This window comes from Botryllus schlosseri, chromosome 11, assembly GCF_051294905.1.
Source record: "Botryllus schlosseri isolate E-star chromosome 11, Bs_hap1, whole genome shotgun sequence".
In the NCBI taxonomy this organism is placed as follows: domain Eukaryota; kingdom Metazoa; phylum Chordata; class Ascidiacea; order Stolidobranchia; family Styelidae; genus Botryllus; species Botryllus schlosseri.
The window spans coordinates 8171787-8192324 of NC_137246.1; the positions used below are offsets into that span (position 1 = coordinate 8171787).

Consider the following 20538-nt stretch of genomic DNA (forward strand, 5'->3'; position numbering starts at 1 on the left):
AAAATGTCGTGTCAGTAAATCACGTGTGACGTGAGGAAAACTGTTCAAGTTGAAAATTGGTATTACGATCTTATATCTTTTGAGGCGATTTGCGAAATGAATTTCATCACCCTTCGAGCTTTGACCCCAATCTCAGGCTTTGGGATGTGGGCTCAGCGACCCTGTCAGTATACGAATACGCCTAATATAATTTACATATCTAGGTTGTAAGAACGAAACAGATTTCAATGTGACATTGCATAACTCGGGAATTGCAAGATATCTGGATGAAGGGACTATCGTTTGTGACAAGTCTGAAAACGGACGCGCTGTCTTCAGCAATAATAGTGAAGCGCTACAAACCCAATGTCTTGATGACGCCACGTGGAGATATGCGAGCAACATAACCTGTCTTTACCGTAAGTGAATTTCGACCGATTCCACATTTCCAAGGAATGTGATTTTGGAAGTATGAAACTGTGACAGGAGTATGTCTCAGCCATCCAAAAGTTCGTGACCGATCAAATTCGACCATCAATGTGTTATTTTAGTTATCATTGACATAGGCCAGTGGCTCTTAACCTTGCCCCCAGCGCCCCCCAGGGGGCGCTGGCGATTTTGAAGGGGGCGGAAACGATGAGGGGCGATAGGGGGGCGCTGGGCTCAGGGGGGCGGTATGGTGGGCGCTGGAGAAAAATGGCTTCGCAGTAGATGATGTGGTGATAGGACATATCCTTAATGAGTATTCAGAGCAAATTAACACCGAAAACTTCGTTACATATAGCCTTCAAAATACATATAGGTTTAATTGTGCATGGGCGCCTAAATGACTGACACCGAATGTTCCTGTCTTGGCAATCTGAACCCCAGAAGACGAATTCCATCTGGCAGGGGAAAATTATATGTCAGTGAAGAAATACCAATCTGAAATCGTGTGCGTCTTTTAGTACGAATGGGCGACAGGGATATTCCTATTAAGCGATATCCCCGTTGAGCGATTCTATATTTTTTGATATTGCAGACAGGGGGTCACGAATTACCATCATGCAATGAAGTCAAACCAACGGGTTCGCCCGCCCGAATATGTTTAATTATCAGTAACGGACCCTACAGTTTCCAAGAAACCTCACAATGTTCGCTTTAAGTGTTGATGAGTCTGCGCACACTCAACAACTCACTGCGCTGACCCCTGGACAACAGTGCGTATCGACTAAAGAAAGGTAATAACTTCGGATTTGTTGTGCGCAACGTAGATTTTCTGTGCGCAGAGACCGTGTCAGCACTGCGCACGTGCGTAGCTTAGAGGGAACATTGCACCTTAATCAGCTCTACCGGTAAATGTGTTTATGTGAGCAGAGAGAGGATAAAAATTAATTTCAATTTACATGCAATTCCCGATGATATTGACCAATTCAATCATTAATTAGATAAATTTTTCACGCTTGGCGCGACTAGGCGAGAATAGCTGCCTCAGTAAATGGACACCCAATGTAGATACAGGCTGTCAGCAAATAGAGGACAGCCTAATGGGGGTCGTCAGGGAGTGAAGTCCCCCGGAAGCTTGGTTTATCACCCGGCTTGGTTTATCACTCGATGGGGGCCCTGGACCAACGTTTTTTGTTTGGAATGGGGCTGACGAAGTGCTGTTACGGCCCTGGTAACAAATAATTGTACCTGCGGGCACGGCCGAATATGTTTAATTATTAATTACGCGCCTTTTATCTTCCTATACAACAGCTCACTCAGTTTCTCGCGACTTATATATGTAATTACCACCTATTCATTCATGCATTAGGGAAAATTTTGGTACCTGGGGCGACCAGGCCACAAAACTTTGCTGACTATCGAAATCACGATTGGAGGTTCGTGGGGGCGAAGCCCTCAGAAGTTCGGTTTATCTCGCTATGGGTGCGCGAGGCAATCGTTTTAAGGGGGTTGACGAAGTGCTGTTACGGCCCTCCCTCTTACTCATTGTCTTTATTACACTCCTTACATTATGAAGTTGGGGGGGGGCGCTAGGGCACGATAATTTTTGAAAGGGGCGCTGGAGGAAAAAAGGTTAAGAACCACTGACATAGGCCAACGGATATATTCAGTAAACTAATCAGAAGTCAGAATACCTATTTTGAAACTTCCAGCTATAGCTGCAAAACTTCGCATTAATGACAAACCGTACAAGAAAGCGATAAATTTGACGTATCAACAATCCAGCAATGCGAGTACTGAAGCAACTGTTCGATGTTTACGGAGTGACGGCAGCCCAGACGGCAGACCGGTGATTCTACTCCAGAAAGAGACGGTTTGTAAATAAATCTGTGCTACGCTCTTCCAACACTGCGGAAGTTTCTCATGAAATGTCGAATAATTTCTAAATTATTTCGAAGAAATACTTCAGTCAGACGTTTACATGAGAAAGTGAAGAAACGCAACCTTTCGCAAAAATTTTGTGTTGCAAGGTTTTGTGTTTCGAAATCCCTGTTTAACCAGTTGAGTGCAGTGGCGGCTCGTGAGTCGTGACAATATCGGGTGGTGGGGCAAGGGCTGCAAGCGACCTTTTATCAAGATGACGTCACAATGGCGATATCCAACGTAAACAACTACTTGGTGGTACGGTAACACTATAGAATGTTTACATTCTATAGCAACACGAACTTCCCGACAACAGTGATTCTAACGTATGTGCCGCGAGAAGTCCGCCGGTGAGCTGTGACTTGAAATGTGGTAACTGCGTAAACGGCGTACGGAACAAAGATTCGACAAGGTTCATGTTCGCACTATACCTGACTAATTATCTGCAGAAATGGAAATGACTATAACTCGAGAGATTGCGTAAGCCTAACTGGAAAGGTCAACGAGTGCGAACACATACGCAATTGTTATCTCATAGATTGGACATGTCATACTGAATCCAAAACATCATTCTGAAAAACTACGAATAGCAGCCTCGGAAATTCGGTCCCGGTACAGCATAGGAGATTTTGGCCTTGAGGCTGGTGACTGTCACAAGACACATACGGCTTACGGAAACTTGGTACATTGTTACATGAAATCATCGAGAAGTAGCCTCATGACCGTTTTCGGTATGGTACACTGTCAAAATTAATACGAACAGACCAACACCGAATTTTGCGTAAAATTTACTGAGAAATAGGCTGATCATGATCAAGCGATCAGCTGTTAGCCGCCATCGAAAACGAAACAGCTATCGCGCTTGACAGGGGTTGTAATTGACATCCTGCTTTCTTTTGCTGAACATTCTTCCGTAATAGCTGCTCAATTAGTGCGAGGCACGAGGATAATAGTACAAACACCATTATTACAGAGTTGCATTCGCAGGTTATTGTAACGCAAATCTTTATTTAAGTATGGTCCGCAAAAGGTATAATTTTGGGTCGACACGGTGCCAGAGCTATCTGTTAATATGTATGCAATATTTGTTTAATTAAATAAAAGAAATCTTGCGATAGTTTTAACAGATCCAAGGTCACGGTACTGGGTATTGTAGCCAATTAGCGAGACACGCGGAAAATATGGCTTCATCAGGAAAAGATTTGTCCAAGTGGTAAAGATTGTCGTCCAGGGGTGGGTAAACTACGGCCCGCGGGCCGCATGCGTCCCTCCACACCGTTCTGTGTGGCCTGCGAAAGTCTACAGAAACTTATTACTAGGGCGATTTTTTTTTGACAGGTCAAAAAAAGTCAAAATTAGGTCAAAATTGTAGCGATAGGTCAAAAAATGTCAAATTTGCTTACGAAATTAAAACTTTTTTGCAACCTGCATTTCGTTTGTACCGTAGATTTTTCACTTTCGGTGCACTTATCATTTAGCATTCTACAGTTTATAGCCTACTTTATAGGCCTACCGTTGTAGATGGGCCCATTGTCTGCTCATTATGAATCATATTAAAAAATTCAAATGAAACAAATGGTGCTATGCTCAACGTACCGCAATTTACCAACTGAAGCAAGACTGCGTGGGCATTGCATGGTTCTTATATCAAGAAGCGCACGATGACAAATTGTTATATAGACAACGTTGTCAGAATGAAGCAACACGGTTAGTCACCAGCAGTTTACACACACTTTCAATGTTGCCAGCCAACAACACCTTCTGTTGAACGTTCTTTCTCCATTCTTAGCAAGCTACTTAATAAGGACAGACACTTTCTACCCGAGAATGTAGGAAAGTATCTTTCGTTGTAGTACAATTTGATTTAATTATTTCTACCATAATGCGTAATGTAACTACTGGAATTCTTCATCGGGCCAGATTTCGGTAAAATATTAGTTTTTCCATGTAAAATCTTGTCAGTTTTTGAGCCAAAAACGTTTTTTCAGGCCAAACTACTCCGTAAGGACAGACAGTTTCAATCAGAAATGAATATTAGTAGTATACTTTTAACAGTATGTGCGAAAACACCTAATTTACATACGTGAGGTCAAAATTTGGTCAAAATTCATTTTTTTTTGGTCAAAAAAATTTGGATTTTTCAGGTCAAAATCTTCCGTTTTTTAGGTCAAAAAAAATCGCCCTACTTATTACAAATATTAAACCAATACGTATAAAAAATCGCATTAATGCAGGGACTTGGTTAATCTATTCCCAGTGATAATTCTAAGGCAGTGGATCTCAAACTGTGGCGAACCCCCTTGGGGACGTTGAATCATCTGAAGGGAGGCGTGAATCTGAGCTCGAATGGAAAAATTTTTGGCGCTCCGCGCGATTTACATCCCACTCAGAATTTGTGCTCTGTATTTAGCCTGAATTTCATATTATAAAATTTCTCTAACCACATTCGTAACCTTCCATGCCATCAAACTATCAGTTAGGTTTGCTAGCATCCTGATTGCGATTTGTGATATGAAGATATAAGGAGGGCGCGGAATCTTTACCATCATAAGAGGACGGTCCTAAAAAGTTTGAAAACCACTTTTCTAATGCAAATACTTTCTATTTTATTTTTCATGTCGGTTTTCTGGTGCGGAAGTCCGATCTCAGGGCCCACCCAGTTTAAAAGGTTGCAGCTTCTACACATCACAGAAATCTTAATCGAGATTGATATAATTCGGATTTCTAGTCTGATTTCAAATTTGCCACTCCAGTTTTAATTATTTCAGTGATGAGCTTATATAAAAACGAACGGAATTTAATATACCCTAATTTGAGATCGCGTCCTTCAGACATATTTTGTAGAGCTGTGTTGGATAGAATTGTGGTGGGCGCGTTCTATATGTCATACATGTCAGTAAAATCGTAGCATATACAACTGTAATGTTAAATATGAATGAATTCCTTCCGGCGGAGGCTCAGGTCGCGAGATACCACAAAAACTCAGATTTTGGTGGTAGTCTAAAAAGCTGCTTTGACGTTATTAAACTGTTATGAATTCTGAAATTAGATTGAGCTAAAGAGCAGATTGCACAGTATCGTGAATTTATTTGCTCTTCCCGCATAATCGCGACACAGAGTATGGATAGGAGTGCAAAACAGATTTTAAGACCTGGCCATCCAAGTACTAATAGACGTTCTTGTACAAAACACAACAACTTGTTCGGCCGAGAAAGATTTTAGTGAAATTGTTGAAATCAAAACGAGTTAAAATAGCAGCTATTTTATTGAGACACTTGGTAGTTTAAGATAGATAGTAGCCAATTTGTTGCAAATCTTAACAAATAAATGTTTTGTTTTCATCTTCTTTTTGCATAACAATTTTCGGTTAGTTTGTGCGAATGAAATTTATTTTACAAAAAAAGTGCGAATGAAGCTCAAAAAGGTTGAAGATCACTGCTATACACTATATGGCATTTTTACGATCTGTAATGTTTTAATTAACGTGTACTAATCACGCAAAGTATTAAAGCCGCATCCAACCCAACTCCTCCGTTATACTCTTCCACTGAACCAAGGATCATATAATATCGACGAGGTCGCCATACCATGGTGTTTTCTAAAACGGGATGTTGTACTAAACAAAGGAGTAGTATCGCAATTTCATATCAATACTATCATTTAAATCCTATGACGTGGACGACTGCTTATCCTGTCTAAAATTGACAACTTCTGGGACTCATAAATATATGAATCAAGCTCTCTACATCTTCCGCATAGCTCCATTTTCAGCTTTTGACAGTCCATGCGAACGTATTACGATCGTTTTCACAACTACTTACTTATTGCATAGAATTAAAGTCAGTCAATCCTACTTCTACTTCAAGTAGTTTCATGTTGCTTATGAGAGAGCTAATTCTACTCATACTTGAATAGATTTTTCTTCGTCCTACTTCTACTTCTACATGTGAAGCTTTCTTGACTACTTTGACATCCTCTGGTGATTTTCCCGACGCTGAGTAGCACAGGCACTGCGTAAAAGCACGTGACACTTTGTGTCCTCTCCATTGCACCAGGCTCTGCATTTCTGTTTCGAATACCTCTGTTATATCTACGGCGAAAAAATCCCGAACTCAGACGAAATCAAATATTGCCAAATTTTCGCACTAATTTTGCTGGGTGAGATAAAATAAAAAACTAAATCGCTGTTTTCTTCGAGCGGTGCGGCTAACGGAGAATCCATTTGGGACACCAGCTATTATGAGTGCTGCTGGACACGAAAATGTATGCCTAGGCTGCGCATTTACAGGCGAAAACACACAAAACATCGTAAATTGCACTGATATCTCACTATTGTCATTGTTGTGAGTCTGCAAATATTAATCACTGTTTGTAGTGTTATAGTACAAAAATACACGTGTTGGAATTCCCCAGTTTCCCTAAGGGACAACCGAACACTTCGTTTGCGACAATTATGCAACGAATCATCCCCGTGAGTTTCAATCATTGGTATCTTCGCTCGGCGATCCTACCCCAATAACATAGTCGCTAAAACCCTAATTTTATCGAAAGACTCCGTACAGTTGCCACAATCAGGGATTATGACATGATTTATTGCGCTTTTATTTGTACCCGGAGTGTCTTGTGACTTGGGACCGTGTGACTTGATAAGCCTACAGTTATTCTGAAACGGTTGAAAATGTTTGGCTGAGTGGAAAGATTTATTTTGTTGCTCAGTGCGCGAACGTAGACGCAGCTGGCGTCTTGATTTAAAGTTCTTTGTTTCACAGGAAAGGAATATAAGCAACTCCACCATAAATCTTCATCCAAATATGAATGGGGTAAATGTTTCGTGTTACTTTGAAAATAAATACGCAACGATATTTGGTCCATCTCTGTCTACTTCTCTAATTAACATAGAATGTGAGTAACTTATCGTAGCACTTATTGTACACGTTCATAATATCAACAATTCAGCATTTGTTCAGTTGGACCATATCCATCTAGTGATTCTCTGTCACTTTGCTACCTTGACAATGGCTCAATTAAATTCTATTCAAATCCGGCAGCAACAGAAAGCATGCTCAGATTATTACAAGGTAATAACCACAAATTGCATAGGCCTACTCATCTCATATCTGATATAATATTGTTATACATCTCTGTGCCTTATTTGTGATATCAATTTTTGCAGGCAATTTTTAATATTGTATGACCCATGCTCAGTTTATAGAAATATATTAATCATGACTTGGAAATATCAAGAGATATTTGTCAGCGATATTGAATGTACATGGCCACAAAGTGCATTACGCTTACTCATCACTAGGGCAAGTTTTTGCTGCACTAAAATGGCGTGAAAGTTGCACTTAGTTTCAAGAAAAGGTATAGTAAAAAGTTGCATTTAGGGTTTTTGTTAAATTATTAGGGTACGAGATACTCGGAAGGTTCCGCTGTAAACCCTAGTTCCTGTAGAGCTGACAAACTCTTTATTTTGCCATTTAATTGACGGTCTGGCGAGACCACCTCAAATTACATTTTCGTGGTACCAGAAAGAGAATGACGCAATGATAGAATCATTCCCCCTAAAAAACCAAACAGTATAACGATAACCCCCTACCCAAAAAGAATTCAAATACCACACCCCATACCCCATAGGTCCGCAAACTTGACCAAAGGTATTGCAGACTTTTACAAAATTGTTAGTCTGAAAATGGTGACTCAGTGGAAATGTAATGTTCCGGGCTGTCGCCTGGGCGTTCGTGAAATGGGAAACTAAGTCAAATTCAAACGACAGAATTGATAGAGAGGTCAATTTACATATTTTTCGAGCAGCGGTCGTGCTTGGTAGGGGTAGCTGAACTTCTTGCTAGCTAGTCGTTTTTTTTGTAGATGACAGTGAGATGCAATTAACCCATTTTATAGATCATAGGTCTCAAACTCAAATGTGCTCGCGGGCCAATTTTCTACTTTTTGATGACAACGCGGGCCGCAGCACCAATAATACGGGAATTCAATGTATTTCCAAGTACGTCCTATTGACGGGACCTTTTAGACTGGCATTCCGAGCGCATCATTAAAATGTGATTTACTAATGTGAATTCACACTGAAAAAATAACATCTTTAAATATTTGAATAAAATTGTTGCTGTATACTTGGTATAGTTTGTCAAAATAGTTAGTTTGAGACACCATGTACAAGTGTATGTACAAATGTACAAATGCATCAGGATATTGTAAAGGCTGTCGCGTTATAATTTTGCACCTTGATGAAATTTGACGTGCCGCAATTATAGGTAGACTTTTAGAAAATCAAAAAGACCGATCATTGGAGACAGGGCATTGGAGTAGTGCAGCCCAATCCGGGTCTCGGGTATACTCCTGATAGGCTATTGATCATGTCATTACCAAAGTCAAATTAAATAAGTGTTCGATTTACCTTCGAGCATTTGAACAGATCAGTACCAACTTGAATATAATGAATACTGTGCATAGTGATAGAAATGTCCAATTGCCAAAAAATCCATTTGTGTTACAACTGTGAAGCGTAGGCAACGACCACTTTATAGTCACCACATTTAATTGGCGATAATAACATGAATAAAGATACCCAAGATGACACAGGACGTTACCAAGTATACATCAAGAGGGCAACACAGTGCCAATGGTTGCCATACCGACCTTATTATATATCTAGATAAGCTACGAAACGCAAGGTACGACATTTTGATATTTTACTATTTCCCATACCAGTTTGCGACCGTGATTGTTGTACCAAGTCTCGTCGATCCGCGTCATATAAGTCATTTTCTAATTGTATCTTTTGACGCGACTCAACTCGAGTTATTTTTATTTTATCGCGCATTGAGTCCGAGTTCGAGTAATTCTACAAAAGGTCGCGCCCAAGTCCAAATCACAATTTTCAGTAGGAATCATCAACGGGTCATGTTTACCTACCATAAACAAGTAATGTCACTAATAATAGGAAATGTTCCACTGCGCCGCAATTTTTAAAAGTGATGAAATAGTGAAGTTTGATGACTACTTTCTGGCTTCCAAAGTAGTGTCATAGCGAATTCGAAGTTCTCAAATTAAAGAAATGGTAGTTAAATATTGTTGACTAATTCGAAATCCAGAATGTCCACGCGGGCGGCACAAAATGATCTCGCGGGCTCCGTGTTTGAGACCTCTGATATATCTTTGCTATACAAACCAAAAGAATGAAACTGCAATGGAAATAGTTTATTGCAGGGCTCTTCCACCGGGTGTATGGTGTACAACCCAGGTTGTACCATAATTTTTAAAGTGTGTACTTCTCGGATGAGGTGTACTGGGACTATACAGTGACTTCGGAACTATATATAATATCCACATGAAATCGAAAGTGTTTCCTGGCAAAAACTTCAACAAATATTACATAGATATAATAGATGTCTCTTGTGTCGTCATATCCCTAAATTATGCCCTTGGCAGCTCATGTTTTGAGCGCGACCCTTACTTTTAGAACTCATGCTTAATCATATGGTGGTCCCGTAACCTTGAGCTTAAATAAAAACCGCGAACCATGATTGGTACTTAGGATTCAGCATTTATTTCCCATGTGCCGCATCCTTGTTCATCCTTATTTCAATTAGGCCAGGGGCACAGTGGAATGCGGCCGTGAAAAAATAATTAGTTGGCGTGTGCTTGCAGCTTTTAATGATGAATTTGGATCATCGAATCGGTTTTCGAATATTTAGGAGATGTGAATGCAACTAAAAAAATTCTTCACGATTAGCGCGATTTGGGGTGACTTGGATTTTGGTTTTTAATATAATATAGTGTCCTTTCAATCTGAGCCCCGCCGTACGAATGCGAACCGAAAAGGAAATGATACGCCTCATGAAGAAATGCCAAGTTAGAATAATGTTTATTTAACCAATGAAGGATTTCCTGGTACAACAGGGCGATTTTTGATATATTTTGACTATACCTACAATCCTGATGTGACGTCAAATAATACCATTATGCAACTCACTTTCACATATAGCTGCTCATAAGCAAGTCGTAAGTTACTTGAATGCTTACCTACAGATTTGTAACTCAAGGCGATTCTGTAGTAAGCCATGAACTATGTTACAACCTGGAGTATAAAAATGTGTTTCAAATTTCCAAAAATGGAAGATTTGGTGCTTAATATCTCTAGCTAATTGAAAAGCGTCCTACTTATTGCATTTTACAACTGATATATATAGTTGCAATGTATATAACAGGCCGAAAGGAAGATTTAGACGGACGGACACCAGTCCGCAACCCGCGGTTGCGAACCATCGTTATAGTCTAACTTCTAGGCTACATTCTAACTACATTCATATATAAGGTGAAACTGAAATACCATCGACTATTACGGAATGTTGCGGGATGAACTACGGCGTTTTCGGACAAATGATCACACCAAACGACGTCAGGGAAGATTACTTTTTTGTAAAGTAACTTACATGTTATAATACGGTTTTCTCTAGACACTAACAAATGGAAGTGTTAGACTACGATGGATCTATTCCGGCAGAAATGAAAGTATCGACGTAAAACCTTGCAGTGGTGTAAGAACAACAACCCAAGTAATTGATTTAACTTCGGAAACAACCGGCAGTTCTGAATCAACTTCAACGGAAAATGTTCAAAGTAAAAATCCTGTGAATTTCACCGTAGTCATCATACTAAGCAGCATTGGATCAATTTTGCTGTTGATGACGATTGTTCTGGTGTTTTGTTTGAGGCAGCGACACGGAGGTTACAAGATGCTTGACTTTAAATCCAGTAACCTCATTTGAATGGAATGACACCACTTTAGGAAAACCAATATCAGGGGCTGAAGAAATGGATAATATTGATGCACTTTATGAACCATCTCATGCTGTAGGGCCGGAAACGAATACCCCAGCGGTTCCACTTTCTGAAACGACGCATACCGACGAACGTGGATTCGGTGTCTATTCTGTTGTTGATAAAAAGAAAGGTAACTCCTACGAACATTAATATTGATCAATTTTAATAAGTGTTACCAGTTGTTGGTGAAACTAAGTCGGAAGAGCCTACCAACAACACAGATTTGTATGCAGATGTTGGCTATAAGGTAGGAGAAAATACTAGGTATGCAAACAATTGTTATAAGACCTACAGAGTTATTGCTTTTCTGCTTCTACAGTGAATGTTAAAAGCGTGTATCCATTTCATCAGACGATGGTGCATGAAATTTAAAATATTTGATGATTTGCCATTACACCCTCGCTCAATTGAAATACTGCCTAGCTATATATCTAAAAGAAGTGATGATTTGAAATATAATGTTCTGAGCTATCACACGGTGGTTGTGGATGTTGTGTGTGTTGTTTATTATCTGTCACGCTCATTCAGGCTCGCAGAATTCAACTGAAGCGGCCACACATGACCTTAAAACATATGCAGTTGTGGATAAAAGCAACACAAAGTTCCAAGGTACAATGAACAATCGTTATTAATTACTTTTTGGAGTCATGTTCTACTATCTTATACTTTGATTCAGTTGCGCGGAAATCAACTGAATCGGTCACATACGACACTGAAACACACGCGGTGACGGATAGAAAAAAGAAAAAGCCTCAAGGTACAGTATGTAGCAGAAAAAAACATGGAGACAATTACGTGAACAAGATATATTTATCATATAGTGTTAATACTATTATGTGTAACGTTGATTAAGGTTCGCGGAAACCAACTGAATCGGCCGCATCCTACGTTGAAACTTATGCAGTGATGGGTAGGAAGAGCAAAAAGACCAAAGGTACAGTATACGGCATGGAGATAGGACAGAATAATTCAGCAGGATCGATGTATGAAATGTTCTTTCTACCATCGGCCACGTTGTTTCAGATGCGCATAAATCAACTGAATCGGCCACATCTGAGGTCGAAACGTATGCAGTAGTGGATAGGACGAAGAAAAAGGCTAAAGGTACAATGAACATTCGATTTGAGAATCGCTTTCAAATCAAACTCTACCATCCATTGCAATAGGGTTGCATTGAAAAAAAATCAATTGAAAATAAATATGTTTAATGCATGACCCTTGTTTAAAGCAATTTTTTAACAATTTTTTAAAATAACTTTAGCCATGACGTCACGAATAGGTAACTATGACGTCACGTTGGACTGACGTTGACAATAAAGAAATGTAGGGTCAATATTGTGCCCAGGCGAAAAAGGCTTCTGATCCCAGTTCAAATAGGAATATCCACGAGAATATCCTCTCCCTACCAATAATCTACATATGTAGTGCAATAACTGTTGAACCGACGACAATTTCAATAATTCTAACCATTCCATATGGTATACGTCTACTATATCGGTTACAAATCGTCTGTAGGCACATATTACATGTTCTTTCGCGGGTATTTTTCACAATTAGGGCATAATTATGCAACTTGTGAATAAAAAGTATTTAGTTTAATTGAAATCCCATTTTGTTAAAACGCTCTTTTATCAAAACATATATTGAAACATCATTCGTTGTGAATATACCCCTATCTATGACGTTGATTTAGGTACACAGAAATTAACTCAATTGGCCACATCCGACGTTACGACTCATGCAGTTACGAATATGAAGAACAAAAAGGTCAAAGGTACAATACCGCATAAATAAGGCGCAAATTATTCGCTCAGGATGCATTTAACAAGTGTGTATGCCTACTTACATCTGTTGTATTACTTCAGGTACGAAAAAATCAAGTGAATCGGCCATATCCGACGTTGAAACTTACGCGGCTGTAGACAGAAAAAACAAAAAGGTTAAAGGTACAATATTCGACAGTGGTTCTCAACTTTCTTGTCTTCGCGGACGCCCTTTGGACCCTCACGGACCACTGCGGACCCTCAGTCGCGCAGTCGATCTGACATGAACGAGGACCGAAAATCCATTAATTTACACCAGTGGTTCTTAACCTTTTTTCCTCCAGCGCCCCCTTTCAAAAATTATCGTGCTCCAGCGCCCCCCAACCTCATATTGTAAGGAATGTAATAAAGACAATGAGTAAGAGGGAGGGCCGTAACAGCACTTCGTCAACCCCCCTAAAAACGATTGCCTTGCGCACCCATGGCGTGATAAGCCAAACTGCTTGAGGCTTTGCCCCCAAGAACCCCGTAGCGCGATTTCGATGGTCAGCAAAGTTTGTGTGGCCTGGTACACAAAAATTTCTAGAATGCATGAATGAATAGGTGGTATTTACATATATAAGTCGCTATAGACTTTTCATCCTCTCAGCCCACGTAATCAGATTTACCAGTAGCGGTGAGTGAGCTGTTGTATGGGAAAGTAAAGGGCATGTAATTAATAATTAAACATATTTGGGCGTGCCCATAGGTACAATTAATTCGTTACCAGGGCCGTAACAGCACTTCGTCAGGCCCACCAAAAAAACCGTTGGTCTTGCCCCCCCCCCCCTTCGGGTGATAAACCAAACTTCCGAGGCGGTTTCGTCTCCAGACCCCCTTTCGGCAATTCGCTCTTTCCTGAAACTAGTCAACTACATTGGGTGTCCAGTTACTGAGGCAGGTATATATTCTCGCCTAGACGCGCGAAGCGCGAGAAATTTCACTAATTATTGATTGAATTGGTCAATATGATCGGGAATTGCATGTATATTGAGATCAATTGTTATCCTCTCTCTGCTCGCGTAAACAGATTTACCGGTAAAGCTGAGTGATGTGTGATTGAAAAGGTAGGACCCTTCAATAATAATTATACATCTTCGGGCGTATACCCGTTGGCAGGACCGAAACAGCACTTCGTCAGGCCCCCGAAAAACTTGGGTATTGGGATCCCATAGGGTGATAAACCGACCGCCCCCCATCACGTCGTTCGCTTTTGCCGGGAATCAGCTGTACTGTTTAGCGAGCCAGTGCGAAGCGCGAAAACTTTCGATAATTCATAATGTAATCGGTCAGTAAGAATTCCTTATATATTGCTATCAATTTCTTGTCCTCTCTGCTCACGTTACCAGATTTAGCGGTAGAGCTGAGTGAGGTGCAATGTTCCCTCTTAGCTGCGCACGTGCACAGTGCACGGTGGTATCTTTGCACAAAAAAATCTACGTTGCGCACAACAAATTCGAAGTTATGACCCTTTTTTAGTCGTTACGCACTGTTGTTCAAGGGTCAGCGCAGACTGTGCGCAGATTCATCAAAACTTAGAGAGAACATTGTGAGGTGTCTTGGAAACTGTAGGGCCCGTAACTGATAATTACACATATTCGGGCGGATGAACCCGTAGGTATGACTTCGTTGCATGATGTTATTTCGTGACCTCCTGTCTACTATATCATAAAATATAGAATCGCCCAACAGGGATATCGCCCTACAGTAATATCTAGTTTTAGATATCCCTGTCGCCCAATCTTACAAAACTAAAGGACGCACACGATTTCAGAGTGGTATTTCTTCACTTGCATATAATTTTTTCCCTGCCAGATGGAATTCGTCTTCTGGGGTTCAGATTGCCCAGACAGGAACATTCGGTGCCAGTCATATAGGCGCCCATGGACAATTAAACTATGTATTTTGTAGACTATATATAACGAAGTTTTCGGTGTTAATTTACTCTGAATACTCATTAGGGATATGTCCTACCACCACATCATCTACTGTGAAGCTATTTTTCTCCAGCGCCCCCCCCCCCCCATACCGCCTTCCTGAGGCCAGCGCCCCCCATATCGCCCCCTGAGCGTTTCCGCCCCCTTCAACATCGCTTTATCAATATAATGCCCAGCTTATATAGTAATTTCTATGTAGCAGCTCATCTTGAAGTTATTCTGGAATAGTGGTTATATCGCAGCAGAAAAAGGATTTTGTGCATACGAATATATTCCACAACCCCAACAAAACATTCATAAAGAGCATTATGTACGCATCAACAGGCTATTGGCAATACCGCAATTAAAATGAGTTTGCATAGTAGAACATTTTATGTCAGTCGGCCTTTCTGTTTACGCGAGTCCTCACGTTTGAGCAGTTATGAAGCAAATTTTGAGGTTTCGTGGACCCCTGAAATCGATTTGCGTACCCCCGGATGAGAACCACTGATATACGGCATTATGTGACAAATTATTCGAACTGGATAAATTTAGAATAGTGTGCATGCTTACTTCCATTTCTTACATTTGTTAAGGTACGCGAAAATCAAATGGATTGGCCATACCCGACGTTGAAACTTACGCCGCTGTGGATAGAAAAAATAAAAAGTCTAAAGGTACAATATACGGCAGTGGTCGGGAACCTATGGCTCGCGAGCCATATATGGCTCTTTTGGGTATAAGATATGGCTCTTTGCGAAATAGTTATTTCTTACTGAATTGATCAATACTGTAGCGACTTGTTAGTAAATTTTCATCACGACCAGAATAATTGCCGTGGCAGTATAAACATGTCTTTGAGAGGTAAATTCAATGCCGCCTTCAGGTTTAGGGGCTCGAACTCTTTCGAAAATCCTCAAATTCAAGTTACTGTCGCGCCGGAGACCAATATCAATCGCGAATTCGATGTGACCTACCCGACTCGAAATCTTGGATTGCGCGATACGTTGATTGATTAAAGAGAATAACAGACATGGCGACACCAATATGGCAACGCAGTTTTCAAATATACATTGTCTTCCTGATCTACGGCGCGAAATGAACTGCCGTGAACGTGACATTCACAATTACAAGCTCGAATTACAAACAACGCCATAGCTACCCACGTTCTTGATTGACAAGTAGCTCTACCGCGATAAAATAGGCGTGTAGGCGTGTAGCGCGACGTTATATGTTACCACCGAATACTTTGATAATTGAGAAGTCGATCAGTATTTCGATTTTCGGTATCAGTGCGGCAGTTACATTAGATTAATATCAGTTGTAATCAATTCTAAGCTATTTGCGATGAATTGCGTTATTATTGGTGTGACTTGACCCGTCTGTGCCTTACCTCTCGTTTCGTGCTTTATTTTCGAACAATAAAATGCAAATTGTGTGAATTTGAGAGAAAAATTTTAAAAATCTAGTCATCCATGAACATCAATAGAAAATACCAATAATAATTCAAGGTTTCAAAATTGTCGTTAACAGCTTATAGTGGCTAGGCCATTGCTGTAGTGACCATGTTTGGCTCCGCCTACGCATGTGATAATATGAGTTCTCACAGTTAATAGGGTCATCACGGCGAACCTACGTTCTCGTAACTAAAGTTTGGCATGCTCAAGATTGCCAAGCAGCATGATTAGTTCAAGTTTTTACAGAGAAAATGTGACGCACACGACTAATCCCGTATAGTCGAGTTCGAATTGGTGCTACCATGACGCCAGGACTTTTCAATTGTGACATAACAGCTGATTGACATGTATGGCTCTTTGGAAGGTAAAATGGAAAAAATAAGGCCAATATGGCTCTTCGGACAAAAAAAGGTTCCCGACCACTGATATACCGCATCATGTGACAAATTACTCGAGCTGGATAAATTTAGCAAGTGTGCAATGTGCATGCTTCCTATCATCTGCTACAATGGTTCAGATACGCAAAAATCAAGTGAATCGGCCATACCCAACGTTGAAACTTACGCCGCTGTGCATGGAAAAAATAAAAAGGCCAAAGGTACAATATACGGCATTGTGTGATAAATTATTCAGACTGGATAGATTTTAAAGCGTTTCTTCTACCATCAATTACGTTGATTCAGGTACGCAAAAATCAAGTGAATCGGCCATACCCGACGTTGAAACTTACGCCGCTGTGAATAGAAAAAACAAAAAGTCTAAAGGTACAATATACGGCATCATGTCACAAATTATTCGAGCTGGATAAATTTAGCAAGTGTGCAATGTGCATGCTTCCTATCATCTGCTACAATAATTCAGATACGCAAAAATCAAGTGAATCGGCCATACCCGACGTGAAAACTTACGCCGCTGTGGATAGAAGAAAGAAACGGGCTAAAGGTACAATATACGGCATTATGCGACAAATTATTCAGACTGGATAATTTTTTAAAGTGTGTTTTCCACCATCTGCTATGTTGATTCAGATGCGAACATATCAACCGAATCGTCGCTACCCGACGTTGCCACTTATGCTGTTGTTGATAGACAGGTCAAAAAGATCAAAGGTTCAATGAATGCTCGCTTTCAAAGATGCGTTCGAATGAACTTTCATATGTTTGTTCTATAAATTACAGGGACTGGATATAAGGATCATATAGGATCTAGGATGTAATGAATACTATTGCTCGGCATGAAATGATGGAAATTTGAACGTTGAAATTCGAATCTGGACAGTCAAGTTATTCGAGTAGGCCTACCAATATATTATGCTGCTCGCGACCAATAATTATCTTATCATCAGATGATTTCGCATCATTCGGAAGCATAGTTGCGAATGCCAGTTGTGCTAAAAAACATAGACCATTTTCAATATTGCAAAGAGAACTCACATTTTTTCCATTCGTCGGCGCTTAAATCCAATTTAATCAAAATTCAACAACCTCTGGTTTGCGTCACCAGAAGGAATTATTGTGTAGGTTTGCAATCGACCGCTGTAGTTCTGTCAACGACGTATATTCTATTTGTTTCTATGAAATCACAATTGGTTGTATGTAATGATGTTATATGCAGTCTTCAAAATTCATCTCTGCTACTGACGAAAAGCTCTGGTTTTCATATATTCTCAGTGAGAATGTATTATTTATTCACCATTGAAGCCTGAATCCTTGATTTTATATTCGCCAATACGTCATCTATAATAACTAATACCACAAAGCGGGGTTTGTTCATAAAACAAAATTTGTGTAAGGTTACATTGTCATAGGCTACTAAGGCTACATTGTCATGCTAAATGTACTCGGTTGCCAAGTGTGACATTAATTTCCTTGCGTTCGAGTAATTGCCTCGAATATGATTTATGAAGTCATTCTCCCTGTGTATATCAATTCATACTTAGTGGAACTCCAATTCGCAACTTTGCTCAGTCCTAATGTGGATACCGTTATTTTTCAATATTGCAATGTATTACACCACTTGAACTATATTGGCAGGCAGTATTTTTAGTGTCATGGTTACATTTGTATGTTGCATCGTTCTTGTGAGGAGATGAAGACACATTATTATTATTGTTGTTGCATGTATGTATGTATGTATATTGGGGAATATGATGCTTAGCAGCTATACGGTCTTGTGCACCAGACCAAAGTGTTTTAGGCATGTGTACTCCATTCTCTCACTACATTATAGTCGCTTCTCGGTGAGGAAGACATAATCAATCACGGGCAAAATTGTGTAGGGGTTGCCGAGAAGTGATACAATGGTAATGGGCACATGGTTTCGTAGTGCTATGTCCTTAAAATAGTTTCGCTGCGAGCTATATCGAAAACATTGTAACAAGAAATGCTCAACCGTCTCTATAACGCCACGCACGAAGGTCATTGTCGTGACCAGACTTGGACAACTAGATTATTCTAGTTGTCCAATGTCATTAAATTAGAGCGAAATCCCGGCAATCTAATTCTAATCTAATTTCTGAAATATTTCTATGCTCTAATTCTAATTCTAATCTAATTTGTGAATTGTTCTTATGCTCTAATTCTAATTCTAATTCTAAGCTAATTTGTGAAGTGTTTCTATGCTCTAATTTTAATTCTAATCTAATGTTTTGTTTTCCTTCAAATGCCTATTTCATCCCGGTATTTTACAGCGAGTTAACAAAAATACCCCTCTTGCACAGGGAAATCCAGTTCCAAGCCGCCACCTCATTACTTACACCGTACAGAAATAGTAGCTAGTGTGCGACGCATAATAGCCATATATGCTATAGCTGCTAGCATAGTAGCTTGTTTGGTGGTCTTATTGAACAATTGTGAAGCTCATGGCCTAATCATGTTATTTGCGCCATGATAATGAATGACATAATGTGCATTTATCATTATTAGCGTTCTTCCAAATTCACAGACCAGATCGCCGGCTGCAAAATATGACCTCGCAGGCCGAATATTGATGTCCCTTGGTATATGGTGCAGAACGAGCAAGGCTTGGTATACAGACATCAGGTCTAATCATTCTCATGGTTATGAGATTCCACCGTGATTTGATATGAACTGAAATTTTTGCTGTATTTATTTTTTTCATTCCCAATTTCCATGTTGTTCCGATTTCAGTAATTCTAATTCGAATCTAATTTGAAAAAGTTGTCTAGCTCTAATTCTAATTCAAATCTAATTCGGAAAAAACTCTGTAGCTCTAATTCTAATTCTAATCTAATTCGAAAAAGCTAAACACCCTCTAGTTGTCCAAGTTTGGTCGTGACAGCCAATTCTCTGTAAGTGCACGTTCCGCTTGCAATGCCCAGTCTAAAGTCGTAACAATATTGCTGTTTCCCTTCTTGATAGTCCCAGTGGCTGCGGAATATCGCGTGCGGCGTAAACTCGGTTGTACAGATTTTCGAAATCACTCGTTTCAACTTCGTTTTTCCATCTTGTGCGAGTCAGTTCTATGATGATGGCTTCTTGTAGGGAGAGTAGGATGTCACTGGATGATCGTTGTGTTGGAAACGTAGCAGCTTATCGGTGACACCGTGGAATCCAATCCCGCAGTGACCTGCAATCCAAATAAATGTAATATTTATCCCAGCAAGATTAAGATATATGCAGGAAATTAAAATATCATCGACTATAGTGCGTCGATTACTGGTTTTACTAGTTTTGAGCATAGTTAGGGCGCTCAAACTATCTGATTAAACTGCGATCCCGCAGGTCTGTATGGATCCTCGGCGCCCGACATCAATTACACTGTGCTGCGTTTGACAATTATTTTTCAAAGACCAAAGATGTTTTAACTGTTTTTGGATCAGTGTTTCGCGCTGAGCTCAAAAATGCAACCAGTTTTTCTCAATCAGGTCAAGTTTTTTCTCCACGGCGTGATCAATTATGCCAGCTTTTGTTCATTATTCTACAGTTCTACACAAAGAAACTAATTTCTGTGGTATAGCTTGATTGGTTACGCATGTTGTAAATTTTTGCAAGATGGTATTTTTATTTGAATTTAAGGTTTTTGCCATGACAGCCGTTTTAAACACTACTAAAATATAATAACACAGCTGAAATAAAGGTACTTACAACCAACCAACAAATTATAATTTTGTTCAATTACGCAAAACCTAACAGAAGAAGGCATGATGAGTTGATATGTTACTTTCTA

General features: G+C 39.9%; 1 protein-coding gene across 9 annotated transcripts in view; it reads left to right on the forward strand.

Moving 5' to 3' along the window:
- LOC145449993 (uncharacterized) overlaps positions 1-18458 on the forward strand; it is a 174861-nt gene extending 156403 nt beyond the window's left edge. Inside the window, exons 2-20 of one of the 9 annotated variants that reach the window (XM_080328429.1) lie at positions 204-398; positions 2118-2278; positions 7098-7230; positions 7296-7406; positions 10667-10749; positions 10809-11079; positions 11141-11305; positions 11704-11784; positions 11852-11932; positions 12029-12109; positions 12199-12279; positions 12869-12949; positions 13041-13121; positions 15490-15570; positions 16868-16948; positions 17034-17114; positions 17212-17292; positions 17379-17459; positions 17529-18458. In XM_080328429.1, coding sequence (XP_080184555.1) covers positions 204-398; positions 2118-2278; positions 7098-7230; positions 7296-7406; positions 10667-10749; positions 10809-11079; positions 11141-11305; positions 11704-11784; positions 11852-11932; positions 12029-12109; positions 12199-12279; positions 12869-12949; positions 13041-13121; positions 15490-15570; positions 16868-16948; positions 17034-17114; positions 17212-17292; positions 17379-17459; positions 17529-17566 — 2048 coding nt within the window. In that variant the 3' untranslated portion in view covers positions 17567-18458. The remainder of the gene's footprint in view (positions 1-203; positions 399-2117; positions 2279-7097; positions 7231-7295; positions 7407-10666; positions 10750-10808; positions 11080-11140; positions 11306-11703; positions 11785-11851; positions 11933-12028; positions 12110-12198; positions 12280-12868; positions 12950-13040; positions 13122-15489; positions 15571-16867; positions 16949-17033; positions 17115-17211; positions 17293-17378; positions 17460-17528) is intronic. The other 8 variants (XM_080328432.1, XM_080328431.1, XM_080328434.1 and 5 more) reach the window with 8 other exon arrangements.
- Positions 18459-20538: the final 2080 nt, after the last annotated feature.